Raw genomic sequence first — 25,232 nt, 5'->3', positions numbered from 1 at the left:
AACTGAAGGTTATAAGCATCTTTTTGTGTGCTTTTTTGATATCCACATATCTTCTTTGTTAGTGTCCATTCAAATTCTTTCCCCCTTCTTGTTGTTGTTGGACTGTTTATTTTATTGACTTCTCTCTCTCTCTTTTTAAAGATTTTATTTATTTATTTGCCAGAGAGCGAACACAAACAGCAGGTGCGGCAGGCAGAGGGAGAAGCAGGCTCCCCACTGAAGACATGGGACTCAATCCTGGGACCCTGGGATCATGACCTGAGCCAAAGGCAGATGCTTAACTGACTGAGCCACCCAGGCATCCCAGTCTTACTGCTTTTTGAGGGTTTTTTATGTACACTGCATACAAGTTCTTCATCAGATATGTGATTTGCTAGTATTTTCTCCCAGTCTGTGACTCACCTTTGCATTCTCCTAATAGTATCTTTCAAAGAGTTTATTTTTTGACAGAGACTATTTAGTCCCAGACCTGGCCTTAGTTTCCTCTCCTTTCACACCTGAGGCCTTTGGTACAAATATGCTCCCCTAGGTCCTAGGTCCTTGATTAGGCCAAGAAGGCATTCAAGCTTGATTTCTCTCATCATATTTATTGGAGGTACTGGAGCAGCAGTGTACCTCTTGTGTCTGTCATTGTTCAATCATGTATCTGTTGGAATGAAGATAGTAACCCAGAGCCCAGAATAAAGTGTGTCCTAATGATCAATGCAAGTTCTGCTCAGTGAATGTAAATTACAGCAAACTGAAAAAGAAGGGTTCAGACTTCTAAATGCAATGTTTGACTATAAAACTGCTTAGAATGAAGGTCTTCCAGAAGTCATTTGTACAATTTCCTGCTTAACCAAGAACTATTTCCCGTCTGAATGCTCAAAGTCATCTTGATGTGCTATGTTGCAGTTTTACATTGTTTAAAAAACATCTCAAACTTGAAAAAAAGAAGAGCATACATTAATTTTTATGAAGTCCAGTTTATCAGTTTTTTCTTTTATGGACTGTATCTTTTATTGTCATATCTAAGAAATCTTTGCCTTACCCAAGGCCATTTACCTTTGTTTTCTTTTAAGGTTTTATATTTTACATAGGATTTACATTTATATCTTTTATTCACTCCCCCCCCCCAAATTTTTCCTGGGAAAAATTTTTGATAATCCAATTTGCTTTAAAATTTTTTAAAGTCACATTCAACATGGGTCTAACAGAAACATGAACAAGCACATTATGAACCCTCCATCACCCCGCAAAAGCATATGAAAAATAAGAACAAGGTTAGAGAAGTGCAAAACTAAGTTGCCTAACTTAGACTACACAAAGTTGTCTACATGAGCCTATCATGAAGACCCAAGGAGGTTTCATGTATGGTAATCAAGTCCGCCTGCACTGCGGTCTGATACCTGTTCAGTCGAATTGCTTCAGCAAGCAGTGTTCTCAGCTTTTCCATGCTCTCCACTGGGCAGTTCACCTCTGGATAACCAGTGAGTCTTTCTTAGGGGGTACAGAGAACTTCTTTCCCACACTGTAAGTTTTGAGGGGCTGCTTTGTATGGGCTCTTTGAGCTTCCGTGAGGGTTAATCTGCGCTTTCTGGTACCACTCGGCCACTTTCCTTTTTCTTTGGATCCAGGAGAAACCTGAGTTTCATAAAGTTGACTTCTTTTAACATGTCAACACTCAGAACAAGCTGGAGGTACTCTTTTTGCTGTAAACTTGGGTATGAGGTTGTAAAAACAGCTTTATAAACATGTTCCTGGAGCTCTGAAATGCACAAATCAGTTGCCTTTGCTATGTTTTTCTGGAAGACCCCTAACTGGGTACAGTATCCAGCATGCTCAGCTCTTGCTGGTGGAGCGCCCACACTGGTAAACTTGACAGAGTCACTGTAGAGACTGGCTATGTCTGAAACTGCATTCTGTTCCACTCAGATTTGTCATCTGGATATCTAAAGGTTGAAGGCGGAAATGGGATTGAATTCAGAGTTTGGTGTGCTGTTGACAACCATACCTGGAGAAAAGTACCCAAATATGACTTCAGGAAATTTGGCCAGATATCCAGGATCTAAGTGTTCTATCAATTCAATATATGTTATCAAGTCAAATCTAAGCAAACGAGTCTTTCTGAATAGCAGAGCAACGACACACGATCATAGTCAACTCTAGGTCCGGAGGAGCTAGATAATCCCCCACTGTTCCCCCATTGTTGGAGTCAATTTAGTTCCTTCCCATTGTAGGGAATTGGCAGCAATAATATCAACTCTAACATGTTCAATCCAACAATAGAATTTTAGTGTCCATCTAAATGTGGCATCACTAAAACCCTAAAGCCCAAATCTGCAACCTTCTGAGGCTGATGTTGATCCACTAACTTTTTTTTTTTTTCTTAAAGATTTTATTTATTTATTTGACAGAGATCACAAGTAGGCAGAGAAGCAGGCAGAGAGAGAGGGGGAAGCAGGCTCCCTGCTGAGCAGAGAGCCCGATGCGGGGCTTGATCCCAGGACCCTGAGATCATGACCCGAGCCAAAGGCAGAGCCTTAACCCACTGAGCCACCCAGGTGCCCCAACTAACTTTTTTTTTTTTAATTTTTTAAGATTTTATTTATTTGACAGAGATCACAAGTAGACAGAGAGGCAGGCAGAGAGAGATGGGGGAGAAGCAGGCCCCTTGCTGAGCAGAGAGCCTGATGCAGGACTTGATTTCAGGACCCTGAGATCATGACCTGAGCTGCAGGCAGAGACTTAACCCACAGAGCCACCCAGGCACCTGACCCACTAACTGTTTAACAAAGTAGTATCTCTGTTTGTTCTCTGGCCGGTTGAACTTAGTCACCTCCTTGCTGAGAACTTTTTCAAAATTACCTTTAACCATACTGTTACATTGTTTTGTTTCTAAGTTTTAAGTTTTGTTGAAACAAAAAGCCAATGTATCCTTCAAGCTCTGTGAATCAGCAATGACTCTGAAGGAGCACACTAGCAGGAAAGCAAAGAGCTGTGAACCCTCTGTGATGCATTTGAGTTAATTTTTGTATATGGTGTAATTGTGGATTGAACTTCATTTCTGTTGCGTGTAAACATTCACTGAAAAGGCTATTCTTTTTGCCATTTAATTGCCCTTGCAACTTCCCTGAAGCAATTGACCATATATGTGTGGGTCTGTTACCAAACTTTCTATTCTGTTCAATTGATCTATTCATCTACCTCAATTTTCCCCCACACTGAATTAATTACTGTAGTTTTATTATAAGTATTGAAATCAGTTTAATATAGTCTTCCAAATTTGTCTCTTTTCTTCAAAGTAAATTTTAGAATTAATTTGTTAATTTCCACAAAAAAGACTTAGGATTTTGGATGGGATTGCTTTGGCGCTATAGATCAATTTCAGGAGAACTGACTTCTTAATAATATTGACTGTTCTAACCTATGAACCCACCATTATCTTTTTTTTTTTCCTTCACACCATATCTTTCCATGTATTTAGGGCCTCTTTAATTTCCCTCAGTAGTTTTCAGTGAGTAGATCTTAAACATTTTTTGGTCAGACTTATTCCCAAGTATTTCAGATTTGTAACACTATTGCATATAGAAGTACAACTGATTTTTGTACATTAACGTTGTGTCCTGCAACCTTGCTGAACTCATTTAGTTTTAGTAACTTTTTAGTAAAATCCATAGGATTTTCTACGTGGGCAATCATGTCATTTGTAAATAGACAGTTTTACTTCTTCCTTTCTAAAGTTGAAGCTTTTTCTTTTTCTCATTGCACTGGCTAGAAACTAGTACAGAGTTGACGTGTTAAGACTGGAGATCTTTGCCTTGGTTTTTTTTTTTTTTTTTAAGATTTTATTTATTTATTTGACAGAGAGAGACACAGCAGAGGAAGTGGGAGAGGGAGAAGCAGGCTTCCCGCGGAGCAGAGAGGCCGATGTGGGATTCGATCCCAAGACCCCGGGACCATGACCCCAGCCGAAGGCAGACACTGAACAACTGAGCCACCCAGGTACCCCATCTTTGCCTTTAGCTATAGGTGTTTAGCTATAGGTGTTTTATAGATGCCCATTAGCATTTTCTGACCCATGAACATAGTATATTTAAGGTGAAGAAATTTGCTGAGTTTATTTTTTTCCTAAATCATAAATAAATGCTAGAATTTGTCAAACATTTTTTTCATATCTATGGGGATGTGCATATAATTTGCTTTTATTTTTTGGTCTGTAAATGTGGTGAATTACATTGCTTGATTTTTAATTTTTGAATATCAAATACCTTACTTTCCTTGATACAGCCCAATTAGTTAAGACATATTTTTATCACCAGATTTTTTTAAAAAGATTTTATTTATTTATTTGACAGACAGAGATTACAAGTAGGCAGAGAGGCAGGCAGAAAGGAGGAAGCAGGCTCCCTGCTGAGCAGAGAGCCCGACGGGAGGCTCGATCTCAGGACACAGGGATCATGACCTGAGCTGAAGGCAGAGGCTTTAACCCACTGAGCCACCCAGGCGCCCCATTTTTATCACCAGATTTGAATTGATAACATTTTGTTAAGAATTTTTACATCTAGGGGCGCCTGGGTGGCTCAGTGGGTTAAAGCCTCTGCCTTTGGCTCGGGTCATGATCTTGGGGTCCTGGGATCGAGCCCCGAGTCGGGTTCTCTGCTCGGCGGGGAGCCTGCTTCCCTTCCTCTCTGCCTGCCTCTCTGCCTACTTGCGATCTCTCTCTGTCAAATAAATAAATAAAAACCTTTAAAAAAAAAGAAAGAATTTTTACATCTATGTTCATGACAGTTGTTGATCTATATTTTTCTTTTCTTGTAATTTCTTTGGTTGGTAAAAGTATTAGGATAATGCTGGCTCATGGAATTAGTTGGGAAGTTATTACCTTGTTATGGGTTGAATTGTGTCCTCTCAAATTTTATATATTGAAGCCCTGACCCCTAGTACCTAGGAATGATTATATTTGGAGATAAGGTCTTTAAAGAGGTAATTAAGTTAAAATGAGATCATTAGGGTGGACTTCAATCTAATATTAACTGGTGTCTTTATAAGAGAAAATTAGGTAACAGACATGCACAGAAGAAAGAAGACAATGTGAAGACACAGATGATGATCATCTACAAGCTAAGGAGAGAGACCTCAGGAGAAACCACTGCTAACACATTAATCTCAGATTTGTAGCCTCCAGAATTGTGAGAAAATAAATTTCGGTTGTTTAAGCCACCTAGTCTGTCGTACTTTATTACAGAAGCTTTAGCAAATTAACACATATTTCATCAATTTTCTGGAAGAGTTTGTGTAGTATTTTCATTATTTTTTTCTAAAAACATTTTTTTAAAGATTTTATTTATTTATTTGACAGACAGAGATCACAAGTAGGCAGAGAGGCAGGCAGAGAGAGGAGGGGAAGCAGGCTCCCTGCTGAGCAGAGAGCCTCATATGGGGCTCAATTCCAGGACCACCACTGAAGTTATCTAGGCCTGGGATCGTCTTGTTGAGAAGTCTAACTATTCAATTCAAATGGAATAACAAATTCAATTTCTTTAATAGACATGGGCTATTCAGGTTATCTATTTCTTCTCAAGTGAGCTTTGGTAGTTGATGTCTTTAAGAAACTTTTCCATTTCATATAAATTGTAGAATTTATAGCCCAAAAGTTGTTCATGTTAATCCCTTATGATTTTTTTTCCCTTGTGATTTTTAAAAAATATCTGTAGGATCTGTATTTATGTCAAGTCTATCATTCCTGATATTGGCAATTTGTGTTCTTTTTCTTTTTTCTCTACTCAGTCTGGTTACAGGTTTATCAATTTTATTGTTTTCTCAATCACCTTCTGGCTTCATTGATTTTTCTTTTCCTGTTTTCTAATTCATTGATTTCTGCTCTAATCTTTATTATTAATTTGTCTTGTTTGTTTTTTTAGTTTCTAAGCAGTTTCTAATTAACATAGGTTAGTTAACATGTTATATATGTATCATAGACAAATTTTTCTCTTTCTATCTTTCTTTCTTTCTTTTTTTGAGAGAGTGAAAGAGAAATGGAGAAGGAAGGGGCAGAGGCAGAGTGAGAGAATCTTAAGCAGGCTCCACACCCAGTGAGGAGCCCAATTTGGCCTTGATCTCAAAATCCTCAGATTATGACCTGAGCCAAAATCAAGACACTTGACCTACTGAGCCCAAAACACTTTTTCTAAGTAGGTGTTCAGCGCTATTAATCTCTCTTTAAAATCTGTTTTAGATACTCTTTTTGCTTTTACTTTTGATTCATTTTTTTGACCCTTGTGGCCAGAAAACATACTATACACAATTTGAATCTTGTTAAATTTATTGATACATGTTTTATGGCCCCAAATATTGTCAGTTTTGGTTAAGTGTTCTTTGTGTACTTGGAGGGAATTTGTGTCTTGCTGTTGGTGAAAATGTTCTGTAAATGTCAATCTGGTTAAGTTGGTTGACAGTATTGTCCAAGTCCTCAATGTCTCTACTGACTTCCTATTTATTTGCTCTTTCAATTATTGAGAAAGGAGTGCTTTTTTTTTTTTTAAAGATTTTATTTATTTGAAAGAGATCACAAGTAGGCAGAGAGGCAGGTAGAGAGAGGAGGAAGCAAGCTCCCTGCCAAGCAGAGAGCCCCATGCAGGACTTGATCCCAGGACCCTGAGATCATGACCTGAGCCAAAGGCAGAGGCTTAATGCACTGAGCTACCCAGGCGCCCAAGGAGTGCTTTTCCTATTACACTTGGGACTTTGTTTCTTTCTCATTGATTCCATTACTTTTTATTTCATGTATTTTAAAACTCTGTTATTTCTGAATAGGATGTTAATATGAGAAACCCAGGAAAAGTTTTGGGGTCATTTAAGAACACAAGTTATGCATAGGTAAAAGAGAAACCTCAGGATTATGTTTTACCGGAGTTTAGGAAACATCTGGCCTCACATGGTAGCTCAAACTAGAGTGATTTATTTTTAGATTTTGCAGCCGAGAGATTAATTGCTCCATCTAGGTTACAGTATCTATTTAATCAAATTATAACACATCAGGATAAAGAACCAAAAGAAGTATCACAAATATTAGGTTGAATCATATAAAGTTGTCTACATTTGCCTTTGACCTACAAAAATGGTAATTTTTCACAAAGCAAGGATTTTTGTTCATTATGGTATTCAGAATAGTGAAACATTGGGAAATACAGATGTTCTTCATCATAGCATTTCTTAGAATAGTGAAAAATTGGGAGGTAAATCTAAATGTCACACAATGTCATACCACATCCATATCATGGAATTAAAAGGGATGTTTTGGGAGATTATTTAATAACTCATTCCCTTTATGTTCTCATCCAGTTTTAGGACATTAAATTCCATCTATGTATGCTGGCACTCCCAAATTTATACCTGAAGTCCAATTGTTCACAAACTCCAGACTCATTCAATTTCCTGCTCACCATTTTCACTTGGATATTTAATATTTGAAATTTATTATGTCCAAACTTGAACTTCTGACTTGTCTCCAAAGCCTGTTCTCCCCTGATCCATACTCATCTAGTTTAACAGAAATTCTAGCTTCATCCTTCCAGTCGTTCAGGCCAAGATCAAAAGTCATTCCTGACTTTACTTTTGCTCATGGCCCACATTCAATCTATCAGGAAGTTCTTGGCTTTAGTTTCAAGATTTACCCAGTACCCAAAACTTCTCATCACCTTCATTGTTACCCCTGTGGTCGTATTTCCCTTAAACTGCAAAGGCCTCCTAACCTTTTAACTGCAGTTAATCAGTATTTTTAAAAGTTACTATTTTAAAGGATAGTGATGAAAATTGTATAGAAATATCTGGATCAAGTTCAAATAGACATGGCAGACAATATCTGCTTTAAAGCACTGCACCATAAAGTTTGGAGATACTTGCTTTATTGTCTCATCTTTCTTTCTGCATTTTCCTTCTCCCCTCCTTTGTTTCCTCTGTAACTGAGTATCAGGAACTGGGACAGTTATCAGTTTATTGCCTCTCAGCTCCAAATCTACCCTTTATTGCCTGTTCTGCAATAATGAAGCTAGACCCTTTTGTAAACATTTCTCCTTTGCCAGCTGGCACAATGTTCACCTTTGTCAGCAGAATGCACTGGAAGAAAGAGCTTCTCTTTCTGGTTCTGCTGTGCTCCCTTCTGCAAGCTCCTGCAGCAGGAGGTCCTGGCCTCTCAGGTGCTCAGCAGCTAACCTCATATAGCATTCCCTTGGGTGGCTCTTCAATGAGTCTTACTGGTACAGCACTTCTCCATGGACGGCATCCTACTGAGTTCTGGGATATGGTACCTCCCCATGCATGCTTCTCTGGAACCTAGGGTAGATTCGTAAGTGCTACTGGTACGGCGTTTTAATAAACATTTTTGACATCTGATGGGCTATGGTTGTGCCCCAACAAAATCTGGCTCTCGGCCTGACAGAAAGGTGGTATTTTAGTTTTGTCTGGCCTCAGGCCTAGCGTTAGTCGCTGCTTATATAGATGCTCCTTTTTTTTTTTTTTTAAATTCTTATATTTTTGAGTTCTTTTTAGTGCTTAGCACCAAATTCTCCACTGTTCTAATTTCTTGTTATAGTTTGTGATGATCAAATTAGTTATGTATCCATCTAGCTGGGCCATGGTGGTCAGGTATTTAATCAAACATTATTCTAAAGGTTTCTGTGAGGGAAGCCTGGGTGGCTCGGTTGGTGAAATGTCTGTCTTCGGCTCAGGTTGTGATCCCAGGGTCCTGGGATCAAGCCCTGCATTGGGCTCCTTGCTCAGCAGGAAACCTGATTCTCCCTCTACTTGCGCACTCTCTCTGTCACAAAGATAAACAAAATCTTTAAAAAGAAATTAAAAAAAAATGTTTGTGAAAATGTTTTTTGGATGAAATTAAGCTTTACATTGGTAGCCTTCAAGTAAAGCAGGTTATTCTTCATAATGTGGGTGGGCCCCATCAAATCAGTTGAAGGCCTAAATAGAATATGGACGGACCTCCTCTGAGTAAGAAAGAATTCTGCCAGCGGACTGCCTTTGGACTTGAACTACAACTCTTCCCAGGGTGTCTAGCTTGCTAGCCTACCCTACAGATTTTGGATTTACCAAATCTCTACAATTACATGAGCCAATTCCTTAAAATCTATGTACACACACACACACACACACACACACACACACACACACAGAGGACCTCTTGGTTCTATTTCTCTAGAGAACTCTCATATTTTACATTAAACCACCCCTTTTGGGGCACCTGGCTGGCTCAGCTGGTAGAGAATAAAACTCTCCATCTCAAGGTCACAAGTTCAAACCCCACAGTTAGCACAGAGCTTACTCAAAAATCAATCAGTCAATCACCCTTCTTCAAATAGCTGTGTGGTTTCTGACTTTTGACCGAACCCTGACAAATACACCATTGTTCTGCCCTGAATTCCTAATCTATATGTGCAAGTATCTACTAAGCTTCTCTACTTGGATGTTTAACAGGTATTACAAACTTAGGTTCAAAAGTAAGCTTTTTATTTTTTTAAGATTTATTTATTTATAGGGGTGCCTGGGTGGCTCAGTTGGCTAAGCATCTGCCTTCAGCTCAAGTCATGATTCTGAGGTCCTGTGATAGAGCCCTGCATTGGGCTTCCTGCTCAGAAGGGAGTCTGCTTCTCCTTCTGCACACACTTCCTCCCACCAACCTGTTTGCTCTCTCTCAAAAAAAATAAAATCTTACCCCCCCAAAAAGATTTATTTATTTGAGAGAGAAGGAGACAGCACATGGGGAGGGGCACAGAGCTTTGATCTCACCACCCAAGATCATGACCTGAGCAGAAATCAATAGTTGGATGTTTAACCAACTGAGCCACCCAGGTGCCCCCAAAAGTAAGCTCTTGATGTTGATCCTCCAAACTTGTTTCTCCTACACTTTTTCCAATCTCAGTTAGCGAAACTCCATTTTCAGTGAGGCCTTCTCTGGCTAAGCCATTCAACAACTGCAGTCCCCCTCCAAGCGGCCTCAATCACACTTTCCATCTCTTCTTTGCTTGTATCTTATTATCTAACTACAATGTGTATTACTTCTGTTTACTGTGTAACTCCTCCATTAGAATATAAATTTTAAAAAAAAAGAATATAAATTCTGTTACAGCAGGAATTTGATGTGTGTTTAAAATGCTATTTGCAAAAATAAAATAAAAATAAAATAAAATAAAATAAAATAAAATGCTATGTGCCCATAACAATGCAACAATTTAGGTAATGCCTATAGTGGGTAGTCAATGAATCTTAGTTTTCTATTTTTACTGTAGACTATAATGCTAGTTATTTTTGATTGTTGTAAGAAATACTTTCCTTTCCCAAGTTCATAAATACATTCTGTATTTCCTTCTAAAACTTGTTTTTCCTTTTTTAATCAGACTATTAGATCAAGAATTGATTTTTCTGTATGATATGAGATAGGTTCAAAAAAATATTTTTTAAACCTCTTCTGGATAGCCAGGTGCTGAGCAGGCTGTATTTTTACTACATAATGGTTTTGGTTTATCTCTCTACTTTCTGAAGTCCCTTGCTGCTCAGTATTAAGATTCTGTAATAACCAAGCAAAACAAAGTATCAATCCCACAGTTTTATTTGTAAAGAACAAAGCATGAAAAGTCATATTTAAATGTACTCCAAAACCTGAAAAACCCACGTCAGTTTCTCTGATATGTATGTTAAAGTGCTTGATATCACAATACTCTTTAAATTTTATATTATGTTCAGATGAGGGAAAAAAAAAATCCAGTTCTGATGCACTGTCAACAATATAAAGAAACACAATATAATTTAAATGCAGAAATGTTCACTGTTTAAAAAGATACACTGGGTACATTTATACAGGTTCAAGGTTCAAGTGTAACACAGAAGATTTTGTCTATGTTTAACACCCTCATTTGATTGACAACAGGAACTCCTCTCTACTGTCAACAAGATTTGGTTTGGAATAGACCCGGAGCTACACACAAATCCATTTGGGAAACCGGATGAAGTGTGATTCTCTCCTACATAACCCAAGGATGCCCTGGGTTCCTTCAAATGAAGAGAAACTTTTCAATATGTATTTTTTTTGACTCTGCTGTCAACTGTTCAATGTGATACATTTCTGGAGCTAATCTTGTTTCTGTCCTTGAGAGGATGATCATCTCAGGGAAGATCTGGGAGGATGAGTTTCTTGCATTCCTCTGATCACATCATCAGCAGTCTTCAAAAAAGCTTGGAAATTCAACAGATTTATAAATGTATTTAAATAGAAATAAGGGACCTAGACGTTTATTATTTTTTCCGTCTCCCTTTAAGCTAAATAAGTAACAAATACTTATGTAAGGAACAGGGGCTTCAAAAGAAGCTGATGACTTGGAAACAGGATTCACTAAAGTAGAGAGGAGCTCGAGACTCCATTCACAATCAACGAAGGTGTGTTAATACTGAAATATAAATTGCAAAGTTTCAGATTGTCCTTTCAACATGGTGAAAAGGACAGTTATGGTAAACCTCAGAGAGAAAAATAAAATTCTCAAAATGAAAACCCACTGAAAAATCTTAAGTCTTAGCAGAAAGAAGGTATTTCAATTAAGAGCTACATTCTCAATGATGTCAAATAAATATTTCCCTGGGGATCTGAGATCCTCATCTGTTGCCTCATGTTTCAAAATATCTTAGAGGTGTCAACATATACTACACACAAACCGTTAAGTATTGTCTCTACCTCTCTTTCATTACATTTACATATAACAGTGCTTTATTCCCAAAAAAGGAAATACAAGCAATTCAGTTATTTCCCCTATATCATTCATGTAGTGTGACAGAAGTTCATGAAAACGACTTTTTAAAAAGGCATGTTAAAGTAAATACCACAGGGTTACAAAGGTTCAAAAATGTGTGAAACACTGAAAATAAATTTTAGAGGGAAACTGCAAACTTTTGCATGTTTCAGGTTTCTTGTATCAAACTCTTGCTCCCAGTGGGAGAGGGGAAGAGGAGGAACGTTTGTTCTCTGTAGCCCTATTTCACAACAACTAGAATCCCACTTTAAGCTATTCCACACCCTACCCTCCACTTTAAGCTACTCCACACCCCACACCAAGCCTCAGGCAGTTTTAAGGAGCTAATGAGCCCGACCCAGGGCACTGCTAACTGGGCTCACACACAGTAGCAACAACAGTGTGCTGCCACTGTGTCAGAAAGGCTGAGATTCGGAGTTTCCGGGCATTTGAAAAACGCTTGGAAATTAGATGTTTCAAGAGGTAATACTTTTGGCAATTTCATTTTAAAACAATTTCTTCTCAAGCTATCGTTATTTGAAAATACTAATTGTAATTCCAGGCATTATTTTTGGTTTATTTTGAAGAAAAAAAGTCAATTACAAAATTGATTTTTACTTAAACTCTAAGGTATGATTATGAAGCAATATACTAATTAAAAAAATTAATACAGCAAAAAGGATACCTCTCACTGGGTATGGTCCTTCCAAAAGCCAGCTATAACAACTTATTCTAAGGGTTCTGCTACTGTCCTGCTCAAAATATTCTGGTATTAGCAGCTATAAGCCACATAAGAACTGTAAGTCTTATTTCTTTAAAACTGTTTCTTTTGTGACCTCAAACTCTGCTTAAACATCATTTTTATTCATCAACTCGGTTCCTAAGGACTTTTTGTTTGCAAATACTAAATTTCTTTTAAAATGCCAAGATTAAAAAAAAAAAAAAAGTCAAGATTTACCATAACTGGCAATAGTCAGAAGAATGGGCTGTAGGCCATTCAAGCAGCTTGCAAGGAGGTCCCCACATGTATGAGACATGGTTGTTGTCACTGGAATAACTATATGGGCTCCCCAGGTGATCAATTTAAAGGCTCCAGCATTCTAGAGGAGGGGTCAGTTCTGGTGTGATTATCTCTTTTGAAATTGGTCACTTCCATTGTTGTGGTCATACTACACAAAGTGGGATAAGACTTTAGGTATAACTCTTTTGGGGGGTACTACTTTTTAAAGTAATAGCTTTATTCACAGGCCCCAAATCCAATTTTGCTCCCGGTTTTTGTAACGGATGTAATTCTCTACCACTTGAGAACCATGTGTTAAAATGAATGTTAAATTAATCCTTATAAATGATTATTATAAATGAATGTTAACAGTTATTTCCTATCTGTTTAGGTGGATGGATAAAGATCCAGGGGTAGAAAGACTATTAATATGAATGCCTCCTTGGTGCTCAGTCTCACACAGCCTTGGTGTAATAAAAGACATGAGCTCTAGACTCTGTTTTGTCACTGACCAGCTGTGGGGTTAAGTATTTAAACCCTCTGATCCTCAAGTGTTCCCATCTACAAAATGATGGCTCAATGCTAGCATGCTCACGTAAGTCATCTCTCAGCTGCCCAGAGTGTGCCAGAATGATGGCCTTCTAAGAAAGGTACAGGAATAAAACGCTACACTCATCATTCTGTGGTCTTTAATCACTGCAACACAAGAACCCCGTGTGAAGTAGGTTCTGGATACCTCCCATGAAAGACCTTCTAGGTCCTTGAAGAGCTACACCAAGGCAGACAGCCCTTGGCCTCAGGGAACACATCTCCTGTGTGCCCAGGTCACCCAGAATCATCTTTCTGAAGCCCTTCCCTGGGTTTCTAAATGCTGCCTTCAGCTCCCCTGGTGCTCCTCAAGTACTAAGTCACAGATTAAAAGGGTTTGTGCCTTAGTCACCCCAGTTGAATACAGTGTTTGATAAAGGGAGTGAAGCACTTGTTTGTTTAATTTCTTCCTCCAGGAAATAAGGGAAACAATACTGTTGGCTAAAGCCCAGGACCCTCAAGATTGTACAAGGGTCCTGAGAGGCCATGGCTTTGCTTCTCAGCCACAACTGGGGATAAAACTCAGAGCTCTGTGAGGCAATTTCACTGCTAACAGTATGCAAATTCCTAATTAGTTACAGGACCTACCTTAAGTGAAGACTCAAGGTAACTAGCTAACACCACATTTATTTAACTTCCTTATAAAATCCCAAGCTGGAAAGCTACTCACAATGTTTGGTCTTTCAAAACTGTTGCCTCTCATTCTGCTTCCATTTTTGTCAGTCTGTGCGGCCCTAGCTTTTACCTTCTCCAGGCCAGTTGTTTTATATTATTACCCTTTCTTAAAAAAGGAACATAAAAACTTGCCCTGAAACACCCAGAAAGGGTTCATTCTTGCTCTTTCCCTCTGTTATTTGCATTATCTTCGTCAACAAATACTTTCACAAAAACATTCCAAGTTACACAGAGCCCTCCTCCTTCTTAGACATTCCTTCCATTTCCTGAGAAGGGGGATGGGCTCAGGAAGAGGGGAGGGGAGTGGGGACTGGAACCTAACAAAGAGAGGGTTTGAGATAATCCTTGAGGTAAGGAACTGCTGCAGGGATTAGATGGCCAAATTTTAAGTACAGAATCAAACTGCTGTTTGCAGTTCTTAGAACTCTGAGACCAACACTTTGAAATTCACATCTCTGCAAAGTACCTCACATAACAAGAATAAAAATGTGAAGAATGAAGTTAGTCTAGGCTAATCTTTCCAAAGTGTAAAGAAGTTATAATCCTACAATTTAACATACTTCTCAGGGCTTTGTGTGTTCTCTTTCCAGTTCAGCCAAGCTCCTGGGGTCCAGTATTTAAAATATTTGAATCATATCTTTAGCTTGTGCGGATGGAAAAATTTTTCCAAAAGACTGGAAAAGTGACTCAATTCAAATGTATGAAACCATTTGTAACTTAAAAAAAACATTTAAGTGTGGACTGTCACGTACAGTAGGTAAAGCTGTTCACTTTCACAATACAAAGACTCGGACACACCAGGACAGATGGCTACGACATAACAATGCATTCTGGGATCCTTTGTAATACCTGGAGGGAAAAAAAAGGCCCGACTCGGTTGCACTGTAATTACATGTTTACTGGCTTCTTCCTGGCTAGCACCACTCTTCCCCTCCCCAACTCCCAATGCGGTTAAGCAACTTATTTTAAATCACAGGAATATTTAATCTAAGAAAAGTATCTTATTAGAGTAATATAATTTCTTAAAGAAGATAGCATATTTACACACATCTAACACATGAAAATACTCTATTTTATACTAAATTCCAGGTTCAAATGAACTACAATACAGCATTTTCCCTTGTCTGTAGTGTGAGGATTGTTCAAATTGGGGAATACAGTGTGTTGCCCCAGCAGTGACTCACTATCTTGTCAGACAAGTCCAAATCAGTCCCCATAGCTGGGGAAGGTTCGGGAACAAGGGGTCTGGACTGAGAGTTTCTAGTCACGTTGGTTACACATCCACTCCTTTGATGAGTGATCCTTCCAAGACTATGGTGAAGTCCTGAATGGTCTGCAGAATGCGGATGAGAGAGTTGACAGTCATGCGGTCACGCAGGAGGGCGCTCTCCTCGTACATTCGGGTAATAGCAGGACACTCGGCTAAGAGTGGGATCCACTGTGGGAGCAGGCGATCCCTAGAGATTCAAAGAGAAAGAAGTCCTGAGCCCTGCTGACCTTGCTACAGAACAATACAAATGCTAGAGCTTTCAGCAGGAAGGTGTGGGGCTGGACAGAGCAAAACGATCCATGTTCTGAGGTCAGCAGAGAGGAAACCAAAGTCAGGAATTTGCTGGTTAAAAAGATACAGTAAAGAGACAGTGTCAGCTAAAGGGAAAACGTAAGAGATTGTAAAAGTAAGTCTGGACAAATTGGCCTTAAGGACTTACCCATATTAAAGGGATTCTGTACTCTGAACACTTTTAAAAAGAGGCAGAATGTCATTTTGTATCTTTTTTTTTTACAGGGTTGTTACTCAGACATCTGTGGCAAGGCATGCCAAAGTATACTGACTCTTTGGGAACAAACACTACATTAAATAGTTGGGACTAACATTTTAAAAAAAACGAATACAACATAACAAGGTAAGAAATAAAATCAAAGCAGAAAAAGGTTAAGTAGATTTTATAAACCAAAAGCAGGGAGGCACTGGTCTAATTAATCAAAACAGCATAGATATAAAAGAAGATAAGGATCATGCTCAAAAGGAATTTTTTTTTTAAGATTTTATTTATTTATTTGACAGACAGAAATCACAAATAGGCAGTGAGGTAGGCAGAGAGAGGGGAGAGCAGGCTCCCCGCTGAGCAGAGAGCCCCATGCGGGGCTCGATCCCAGGACCCAGAGACTATGACCCGAGCCGAAGGCAGAGGCTTAACCCACTGAGCCACGCAGGCGCCCCACTCAAAAGGAATTTTAAAAATATAGGTGAAACTGGCCCCACTTATTAAGAATACAGAACTTAGTTCTGTGAACCAGTTGTTTCAGGAGGACATCTCAACCTGCAGGTGTTTTTTTTTTTTTTTTTGAGAGAGAGAGAGAATGAGAGAAAGCAGAAGAGAGGAGGGAGGGTCAGAGAGAGCAGCAGACTCCCCACTGAGCAGGGAGCCAGATACAGGACTGGGATCCAGGATCATGAATGAGCCAAAGGCATTTGCTTAACCAACTGAGCCACCCAGGGGCCCAACCTTCAGTGTGTACTGATTAAACTCAGACATTAGTTATCTGTCACTAAGTATCTAAAATGTTCTTACTAAGCATCTCTCAATATGCCTTTCTTTCCTCTTAATTAATTAATTTATAAGATTTTATTTATTTCTTTGAGAGAGAGAGATAAAGATAAAGACCACGAGCAAGGGAAGGAGAGAGAGAGAGAGACAGAAGCAGACTTCCCGCTGTGCAGGGAGCCCAACTTGGGGCTCCATCCCCGGACCCTTGGATCATGACCCTAGCCAAAGGCAGATGCTTAATTGACTGAGCCACTCAGGAGCCCCTCCTCTTTTTTTTTTTTTTTTTAAGATATTTATTTATTTGACAGAGGTCACAAGTAGGCAGAGAGGCAGGCAGAGAGAGGAAAGGGGGAAGTAGGCTCCCCGCTGAGCAGAGAGCCTGATGTGGGGCTTGATCCCAGAACCCTGAGATCATGACCTGAGCTGAAGGCAGAGGCTTTAACCCACTGACCACCCAGGTGCCCTTTTTTTTTTTAAAAAGATTTTATTTATTTATTTGTCAGAGTGAGCACAGGCAGACAGAGTGGCAGGCAGAGGCAGACAGAGAAGCAGGCTCCCGCTGAGCAAGGAGCCCAATGTGGGACTTGATCCCAGGATACTGGGATCGTGACCTGAGCCAAAGGCAGCGGCTTAACCAACTGAGCCACCCAGGCGTCCCCCTTCTTTTTCTTTTAAAGTTAATTTTTGTAGTAATCTCTACACCCAACGTGGGGCTTGAATTTATAAACCCTGAGATCAAGAGTCGCATGCTCTTCTGAGCCAGCCAGGCACCCCACAATATGCCTTTCCTGACAAGAGCAGCCATAACTAGGCATGCTGAATCTCTTGTTGGGGTGGTAGAAAATAACAAACACTGCACAAGTAACTTAAAAAAAATCTTATTCTTGGGGCGCCTGGGTGGCTCAGTCCATTGAGCGTCTGACACTTGATCTTGGCTCAGGTCATGATCTCAGGGTTGTGAGACTTAGCCCTGTGTTAGGCTCTGCCCTCAGCGGGTAGTCTGAAATTCTCTCTCCCTCACCCTCTGCCCCTCCCCTGTACTCTTAAATAAAAAAATCATTAAAAAAAAAAAAAAGCTTATTCTAAAGGTCTATGTGTTTTATTTCGTATAATTCTGATAGCTGTTTTAAAATTAATGGATTGTACAGCTCTTATGTGTCATTTTCAAAAAATACCAGGGTAGGAAACTGTCTTAAAGAGAAGACTTTATGGGGCACCTGGGTGGCTCAGTGGGTTAAGGCCTCTGCCTTCGGCTCAGGTCATGATCTCAGGGTTCTGGGTCAAAATCTTAAAAAAAAAAAAAAAAAAAAAAAAAAGAGAAGACTTTATATAGTTAAGAATTATTTATATAGAAAAAAGAATTATTTATATAGTATGAATTCTACAATGTTATCAAATTTAAAGCAATATGGTGGTATACTGTAAATATATGTGCATGTATGTGGTGGTGTGTCAAATTCCCTATCAAACTACCTTTTACCCACCTGCCCAACTTCGGAGCCCAAGTAATGTAATGGTTGAAAGTATGGGCTCTTGAATGAGACTGGGTATGAATCTTGGCTCTGATTTTTTCTAACTGTGTGACCTTGGGAAAGTTGGTTAACTTAGTTATGCCTCATCTATTTTCTGTTTTCTCATCTACACAATGAGGGTACCAGTTGCTACTTCATGTAGTGTAGTAGTGAAGTGACAGGAGGATTAAATGAGATAATGAATGTAATGTACTTAGCATCGTGGCAACATATATCAAGTACCCAATAAAGATAGTCTCATCATAAAATCAGGAATGAAAGAGGCCCATAGGAGAGCGCTGGAAGGGGCATGATCTGGTATAATTGCTTCTGGACTCTTGTTCAACATGTAACAAAGATAGTGAAAGTTAAGAATTGGCTTTTTACCGTGTTCCAAGGCAAACTAAAATCTGAAATTTGCCGTCCTTCCCAATGTTCCTGGGTGCAGTATTAATAGCATTTACATAGTGGCAAAAGGTTTTGCAGGATGATTTCTGAATAAGGACATCATCTTCATTGTCTAGAATCTGGTCAGTGGTTTCAAAATAAGCAACTGCTTTCTCTGGGGAAAGAAGTCAGAATCAAATCACAATACACATTAATACTTCATGTACAGAAAGAATATCATTTAGTTTATTCTGGAAACACTAATGATGCTTTGTATTATAGCCAGTCCAGAAACCAAAATCATTATTTTATCACTGGTTTCAAGATGAATTTCAGAGGTCCATATTTCACAGTGGAACAATATACTCCCAGCAGTTTATTTCCTAATCTAGACTGCACTCCAGAAGGGTAGAAAGTTTACTCTCTTTAGAATACCTTCAAGCAATGGAATTTGGAAACAAACAAACAGAAAACCAGACTCCCTCTGTCAAGGCTAGAACCTTCTATGAGTAACCAGTAAATATTTAGGAGCCACTGAAATGGTACCCTCTGTTCTGTTACAAAATGGCTGACTAACACTTCACAACAAAATCCTTGATATAGAACTGATTCAGGAACTCTAAGGAAGGGATATGTATACACGTATTAGAAATAGGAGCTTAAGATTCTAGGCATTCCAAAAGAAAAGAAAAAAAAAAATCACTCCTGGAGGCCTAGCTCTGTTAACCTCTTCTTTGTCTAAAAATTCTAAGTTGGATAAAATCAACTACTTCATCTAGACTATATTTACAAGACAAAAAATGATTAATCATCCCTTTAAAAAAAGCTGGGAATTCTAGAAGAACTACATACCAAAATACAGATTACAAAGCTTATTTAGCAAGCTACAGCAGCACACTCCCAACAGAATTTTCTGTGATGAATGAAATGTTCTGTAGCTGTAGGTTCAACTTAGTAGCTCCTAGGTAAGGTACGTATGACTAAGGAAGTAAATTTTAAATTTAATTTACATTAAATCGGTTTAAATTTAAATAGCCACAAGTAGCTAGTGGTTACCATACTGGACAGCATAAAGTTAGAGTAATCCTTCTAAAGCAGAAGGTATATTATGTCACCCACTCCTTGGCTCAAAGCCTTCCAATGACTTCCTATTTCAATCATGATAAAGACCAAAGTTGTTCCAATGGCCTAGATGGCCCTGAAACACCTGACTCTGGCAATAAACAGCCCTCTCTCCCCAGTATCCTCTTACTTTCTGTCTCCCTCACTCTGGCCCAGTCACATTAGTCTTGCCATTCTATGAAAAGGCCAAGGGTACTCCGAGCTTGGGGCCTCTCCGTGGCAATGCTCTCAGCTAGCAGTATTCTTCTCCCAGACAGTCACATGGCTCGATTCCTCACTTCCTTAGTCTTTGATCAAATATCACCTTGTCCACAAAGCGTCCCCACTTAGAAGAGTACCCTCCACTCCATGTCCTGTCACTCTGCTCTATTTTTTTCCACATCAAACATAGCTTTATAACATACTAGATAAGCTGCATACTTGTTATGTTTTTGTGTATTGTCTGGGTTCCTGCCCCCACCAGAATCTAAGTACGTCAACCATAGGAATTTTTGTGTTTTACTTATCTCTTGATGTATATCTTTTTTTTTTTTTTTTTTAAAACGTAAGCTCTATGCCCAATGTGAGGCTTGAACTCATGACCCTGAGATCAAGAGTCCCATGCTCTACTGACTGAGACAGCCAGGTGCCCCTTGATGTAGATCTTGAGCATCTAGAATAGTGTCTGGAATATTATGGACACCATAAATACTTGTTGGATGAATGAAAAGATAGTGCTAATTTGATATTTATTTTAAAAAATGTACTCCCTTGTTACTACCCCTTATTTGCTTAAACTCTGGGGTCTTTGAGTTTTGTAAGAAACATTTCAATGACCTTATAATAACATATACCTGCTTTAACTTACCTATGAAATCCCAGATGAAGACATTCTTGTGGAAGATGCGGGCAGATTTGAATCCATGATGAAAGACTTGTTCAAGTGCCACAACCAGTCCATTTTCTCCACACAGCAACACCGTGAGGCTTCCTCTCTGTGGAGCAAAACACACAGTGCCAAAGAATAATCTGCTGCTTCTATGTTTAAGAAAATGCTAGAGAAATAGGTGCTGAGAACAGCTATGAAGCATGTTTTTGTAGCTCTCAGAAAGCTTACAAATAAAAACTAACGTACCCTCTACTGCCTTATGTATCATGTATAAAAATGGCTTTAAAATCCTACATATTAAGTTTTACAGATCATACCTCTTTTTCAGGTTTATGAAAATGTTTCACAATATTATTCACAGCTTCTCCAATTCCTTCTTGGATCTGTCCAGCATTGGGTTCTGAAAAAATAATGAACAGTGGCTGAATTCTCATGCAAGGGAAATAAACTAAAGTACTATGGGGTATCGCTTGTATCCACCAGACAGGAAAACACTTCACCACAGTAGGCTGGCTTGTCAGGACCCCTGTGAAATTTGCCTCAGGCCAGTTCAGCTAAGTGGGAGGCATCTTGGCACAAAGGAAAAGAATCCAAGAGATCCTTAGATTCAAATTCCAACCTTACCACTTGCAATCTATAACCTTAGTTAGATGTCTAACTTCCTCTGACTCTGAATTTCCTCAGCCTTAAAACAGGGAAAATATACACCTTATGGGTCACTGGGAAAGGTGAATGAGATATTACAGGTATAAATCATCTGGCATGGTACCTGTCACAAAGAGCTAGCAAACCCCTGGATCTGAGGAGTGAGGTGGGAAAGACTCACAGCATCACTCACAGGTACCCCCTTATCCTATCTACCTCTGAGTCCATTAGTGGGCACACACCCAGGTTTGTGAAGCTCTGAAGGGCTAACCTGAAATCTGTGTTTTTGCTATTGTGTTGAAAATAAAGGGATGGGGGCATCTGGGTGGCTCAGTGGGTTAAAGCCTCTGCCTTCAGCTCAGGTCATGATCCCAGGGTGCTGGGACTGAGCCCCACATCGGGCTCTGCGGGGAGCCTGCTTCCCTTCCTCTCTCTCTGCCTGCCTTTCTGCCTACTTGTGACCTCTGTCAAATAAATAAATAAAATCTTTAAAAAAAAAGAAAAGAAAAGAAAGGGATGATGCCTGGTATGCTGCAGCAGTCAAAGCCCAGAACTGCTTCCTTTTCTGATACTCAGTCCATCTGAGCACTGCTTCATTTGCATGACCCCCCCCCCCACATGCTTAGGGCCTTGTTCTTGGGGGAGACTGTGGTGGATTGCTTGATTGGCATCTAAACTGCCTTTGCCTCCCAAAACCCAAAAATGTTTAAAAAAAAAAAAAAAAAGATGGTAAACAGATTCTAGGGATAGAAGTAGGTAGGTAATAAGAGAAAAAATTTAATTTTTGATAATGTCTTATGGAGATGAACTATTTAATTTATATGTCATATTGTAAAGGACACGCTACACATTCTAGTGTTTTAGAATCTTTGAATTCGTACTTCTGGAGGATTTCTTGCATAAAACATTCTCCAGGTAAAACTCAAGTAATTTTTTTCCACACCAATGCATAAAAATTGTTAAAATGGGAACCTCTAATGATTGAAGGACTGATACTGTGGCTTCTTCAGCTGCTAGTTATTTTTTTCCTTTCTCTGAATATATTTTTTAAATATTCATTTTTTTTCCCAGTAATCCCTATGTCCAATGTGGGGTTCAAAATCATGACCCTCAGATCAAGAGTCATATGCTCTACCAACTAAGCCAGTCAGGCAACCCTGAATATTTTATTTTTTTAAACATGATGATCTTGGGACACCTGGGTCGCTCAGTTGGTTAAGTGCCTGCCTTCAGCTCAGGTCATGATCCCATGGTTCTGGGATCAAGTCCCACATCAGGCTCCCTGCTCAGTGGACAGTCTGTTTCTCTGTCTGCCCCACTTATGCGCGCACGCTCTCTCTCTGTATTTCTCTGTCTCAAATGAAAAAAATACAATATTTTAAAAAAAGTAAATATGAAGACTTATTTTGAAAACTTTTATTCATTCTAAAATAGCACTGTACTAATCAGTCGTATTTTATTTACTTTTTAATTTTTTAAAAGATTTTATTTATTTGACAGCGAGAGATCACAGGTAGGCAGAGAGGCAGGCAGAGAGAGAGAGAGAGAGAGGAGGAAGCCCAGTCTCCCCACTGAGCAGAGAGCCTGATGCGGGACTCGATCCCAGGACCCTGAGATCATGACCCGAGCTGAAGGTAGAGGCTTAACCCACTGAGCCACCCAGGCACCCCTATTTTATTTATTTTTAAAGATTTTATTTTTTTAAGTAATCTCTATACTTGTGATCTCTGTCTGTCAAATAAATAAACTCTTAGAAAAAAAAATTAAGTAATCTCTACACCCAACATTGGGCTCAAACTTACAACCCCAAGATCAAGAGTCTCATGCTTTACCAACTGAGCTAGCCAGGAGCCTCTAATCAGAAGTATTTTAAAACTGATTTAAAGCTTTTAGTTCTCTAAATATCACCTTGCACACACTGTGAGAAAATGCCAATCACCCATCTCTGAATTTCAGGTTATTTAACAATTTCTACCTATTGAGTAAGGAAAGAATATGACCAAAGTAGGGAGTAAGGCCTCCTAAAACAGTAATATCCAAATAAACTGGGACTGTTTTAGAAGTTCTAATAATTTGGATGGACTGGGCTAAAATCTTTTATGTCTTTTTTATTTTTATTTTTTATTTTTTTTTAAAAGATTTTATTTATTTATTTGACAGACAGAGATCCCAGGTAGGCAGAGAGGCAGGGAGAGACAGAGGAGGAAGCAGGCTCCCTGCTGAGCAGAGAGCCCGATGCGGGGCTCCATCCCAGGACCATGGGATCATGACCTGAGCCGAAGGCAGAGGCTTTAACCCACTGAGCCACCCAGGCGCCCCCTTTTATGTCTTTTTAAAAAAAAATTTATTTATTTGATAACACAGAGAGTGAGAGAGCACAAGCAGAAGGAGTGGCAGAGGGAGAGAGAGACACCAGCTCCTACCTGAGCAGGGAGCTAGATGCAGGGCTTGATCCCAGGGCTCTGGGATCATGACCTGACTGGAATGCAGATGCTTAACCAACTAAGCCACCCAGGTGCCCCCTTAAGTCAGTCTTCTAAGTCAGTTTAGGATAACATACAATAAGTTCACCAATTTTAAGTGTACAATTTGATGAGCTCAGAGAGATGTATAGTCACAAAACTACCGCAATCATAATGCAGAAAATTCCTATCAACCCCAAAAGTTCCCCTGTGTCCCTTTTCAGTCAATCCCCTTCCCTAACTCTCAACTCCTGGCAACTGAAGCTCTGCTTTCTATCATTATTATACTGCCTTTTCTAGAATTTGGTCTAGATGGAATCATAGAACATTTAGTCTTTTGTGTCTGTTCTCTTTTACTTTAGCATAATGCTTCTGAGAGTCACCCATATTGTTAGATACATCAGTAGTTTGTTCATTTTTAGATACCGCTGAGTACTATGCCACTGAATAGATACAGCACATTCTCCTTATCTGATCACCAGCTGGTAGATACTGGATTATTTCTATTTTGACTGTTATGAATGAAGCTCCTATGAACATAGGACTGCAAGTATTAGTGTAGCTCCACATGTTCATTTCTCTTGAGTAAATACTGAAGAGTGGGATTCTGTGTCAAGTGTATGCTAAAGGTGTGCATGTCTTTAGAATAAAGTACCAAACTGTTTTTCCTTTGTCATTCCTACTAACATTCCTCTGAGCATTCCACTGCTCTCCATCCTCACCAACATTTGGTATTATCAGTCTTTATAATTTTAGCTTATCTAGTAAGTATGTGAAGTCTAATTCTGAAGGCAACAAGGAATTATGAATCAGGGGAATATTTTGAGAAAGAATGGGGGGGGTGCTGGGTGGTTCAGTTGGTTAAGCCTCTGCTTTCAGCTCAGGTCATGATCCCAGGACTCCCTGCTCAGCTGGGAGCCTGCTTCTCCCCATCTCTCTGCCTATCACTCTGCCTACTTGTGCTCTGTCAAAGAAATAAATAAAATCTTAAAAAAAAAAAAGAGTAAGGAGAATTTTTAGGCTATATCTAATAGTTAATATACTGCCATGTGCTAATAAATGGACGGGGACTAAAGATATTTAAAGAAAGCTCTTTGTTGGTAAACTGAAGACCTCTCAGGTTCTGTTATATTCTACTTATGGCTTTATTGTCTATGGCTGAAATAAAACCACTTCCATGATAAACTTCTGTAATTTTTCACTAAATCATACTGCCTCTGTTTTAGTTTTCTGTGGCTCCTGTAATAGATTATCACAAAGTTGATGACTTAAAACAACATACATCTATTCACTCATTGCTCCAGAGTGCCAGGAATCAGAAATTATCGCCGGGCAGAAATCAGGGCAGCTCTGAGGCTCAAAGGAAGAACACACTCCTCACCTCTTCAAGCTTCTGTCAGCTGCTGGCATTCTCCGGCTTGTGGCTGCATCACTCCAATTTCTGCCTCCCTCTTTTAAGAATATGGGTGACTGCATTTAGGGCCTACCTAGATAATCCAGGGTAATCTGCCCATCCCAAAATCCTTAAGTCAATCACATTTACAAAGATCTTTTTTCCAAATAAAGTAACATTTACTGATTCTGGGATTAGGATCTAATACTCTCGGGAGACATTATTCAGCCTACTAAAGACCATATTAACATAAATTGGAAGTTT

General features: G+C 39.2%; 1 protein-coding gene, 1 long non-coding RNA gene and 1 pseudogene across 5 annotated transcripts in view; 1 reads left to right on the top strand and 2 right to left on the bottom strand.

The window, feature by feature from the left end:
- Nucleotides 1-1,129: 1,129 nt before the first annotated feature.
- LOC116593501 lies at nt 1,130-2,857 on the bottom strand (annotated as a pseudogene).
- Nucleotides 2,858-3,954: 1,097 nt separating this feature from the next.
- Nucleotides 3,955-5,202, top strand: LOC116593361. Its single transcript, XR_004286874.1, has 2 exons — nt 3,955-3,984; nt 5,032-5,202. It is a non-coding gene; the product is annotated as an uncharacterized LOC116593361 (long non-coding RNA).
- A 7,433-nt stretch (nt 5,203-12,635) lies between these two features.
- The window catches only part of DENND5B (DENN domain containing 5B), a 197,682-nt gene continuing 185,085 nt past the window's right edge, over nt 12,636-25,232 (bottom strand). For all 4 annotated transcript variants that reach the window (XM_032347512.1, XM_032347514.1, XM_032347515.1 and 1 more), the window contains 4 exons: nt 20,786-20,868; nt 20,448-20,574; nt 18,479-18,653; nt 12,636-15,488 (listed from right to left, as the gene is read on the bottom strand). In XM_032347512.1, the coding sequence (XP_032203403.1) occupies nt 15,305-15,488; nt 18,479-18,653; nt 20,448-20,574; nt 20,786-20,868 (569 nt within the window). In that variant the 3' untranslated portion in view covers nt 12,636-15,304. The remainder of the gene's footprint in view (nt 15,489-18,478; nt 18,654-20,447; nt 20,575-20,785; nt 20,869-25,232) is intronic.

The sequence above is a fragment of the Mustela erminea genome, chromosome 6 (genome assembly GCF_009829155.1).
Source record: "Mustela erminea isolate mMusErm1 chromosome 6, mMusErm1.Pri, whole genome shotgun sequence".
NCBI lineage: Eukaryota > Metazoa > Chordata > Mammalia > Carnivora > Mustelidae > Mustela > Mustela erminea.
Note: the sequence above shows the minus strand (reverse complement) of the source record. Positions and strands in the feature narration are given on the sequence as shown.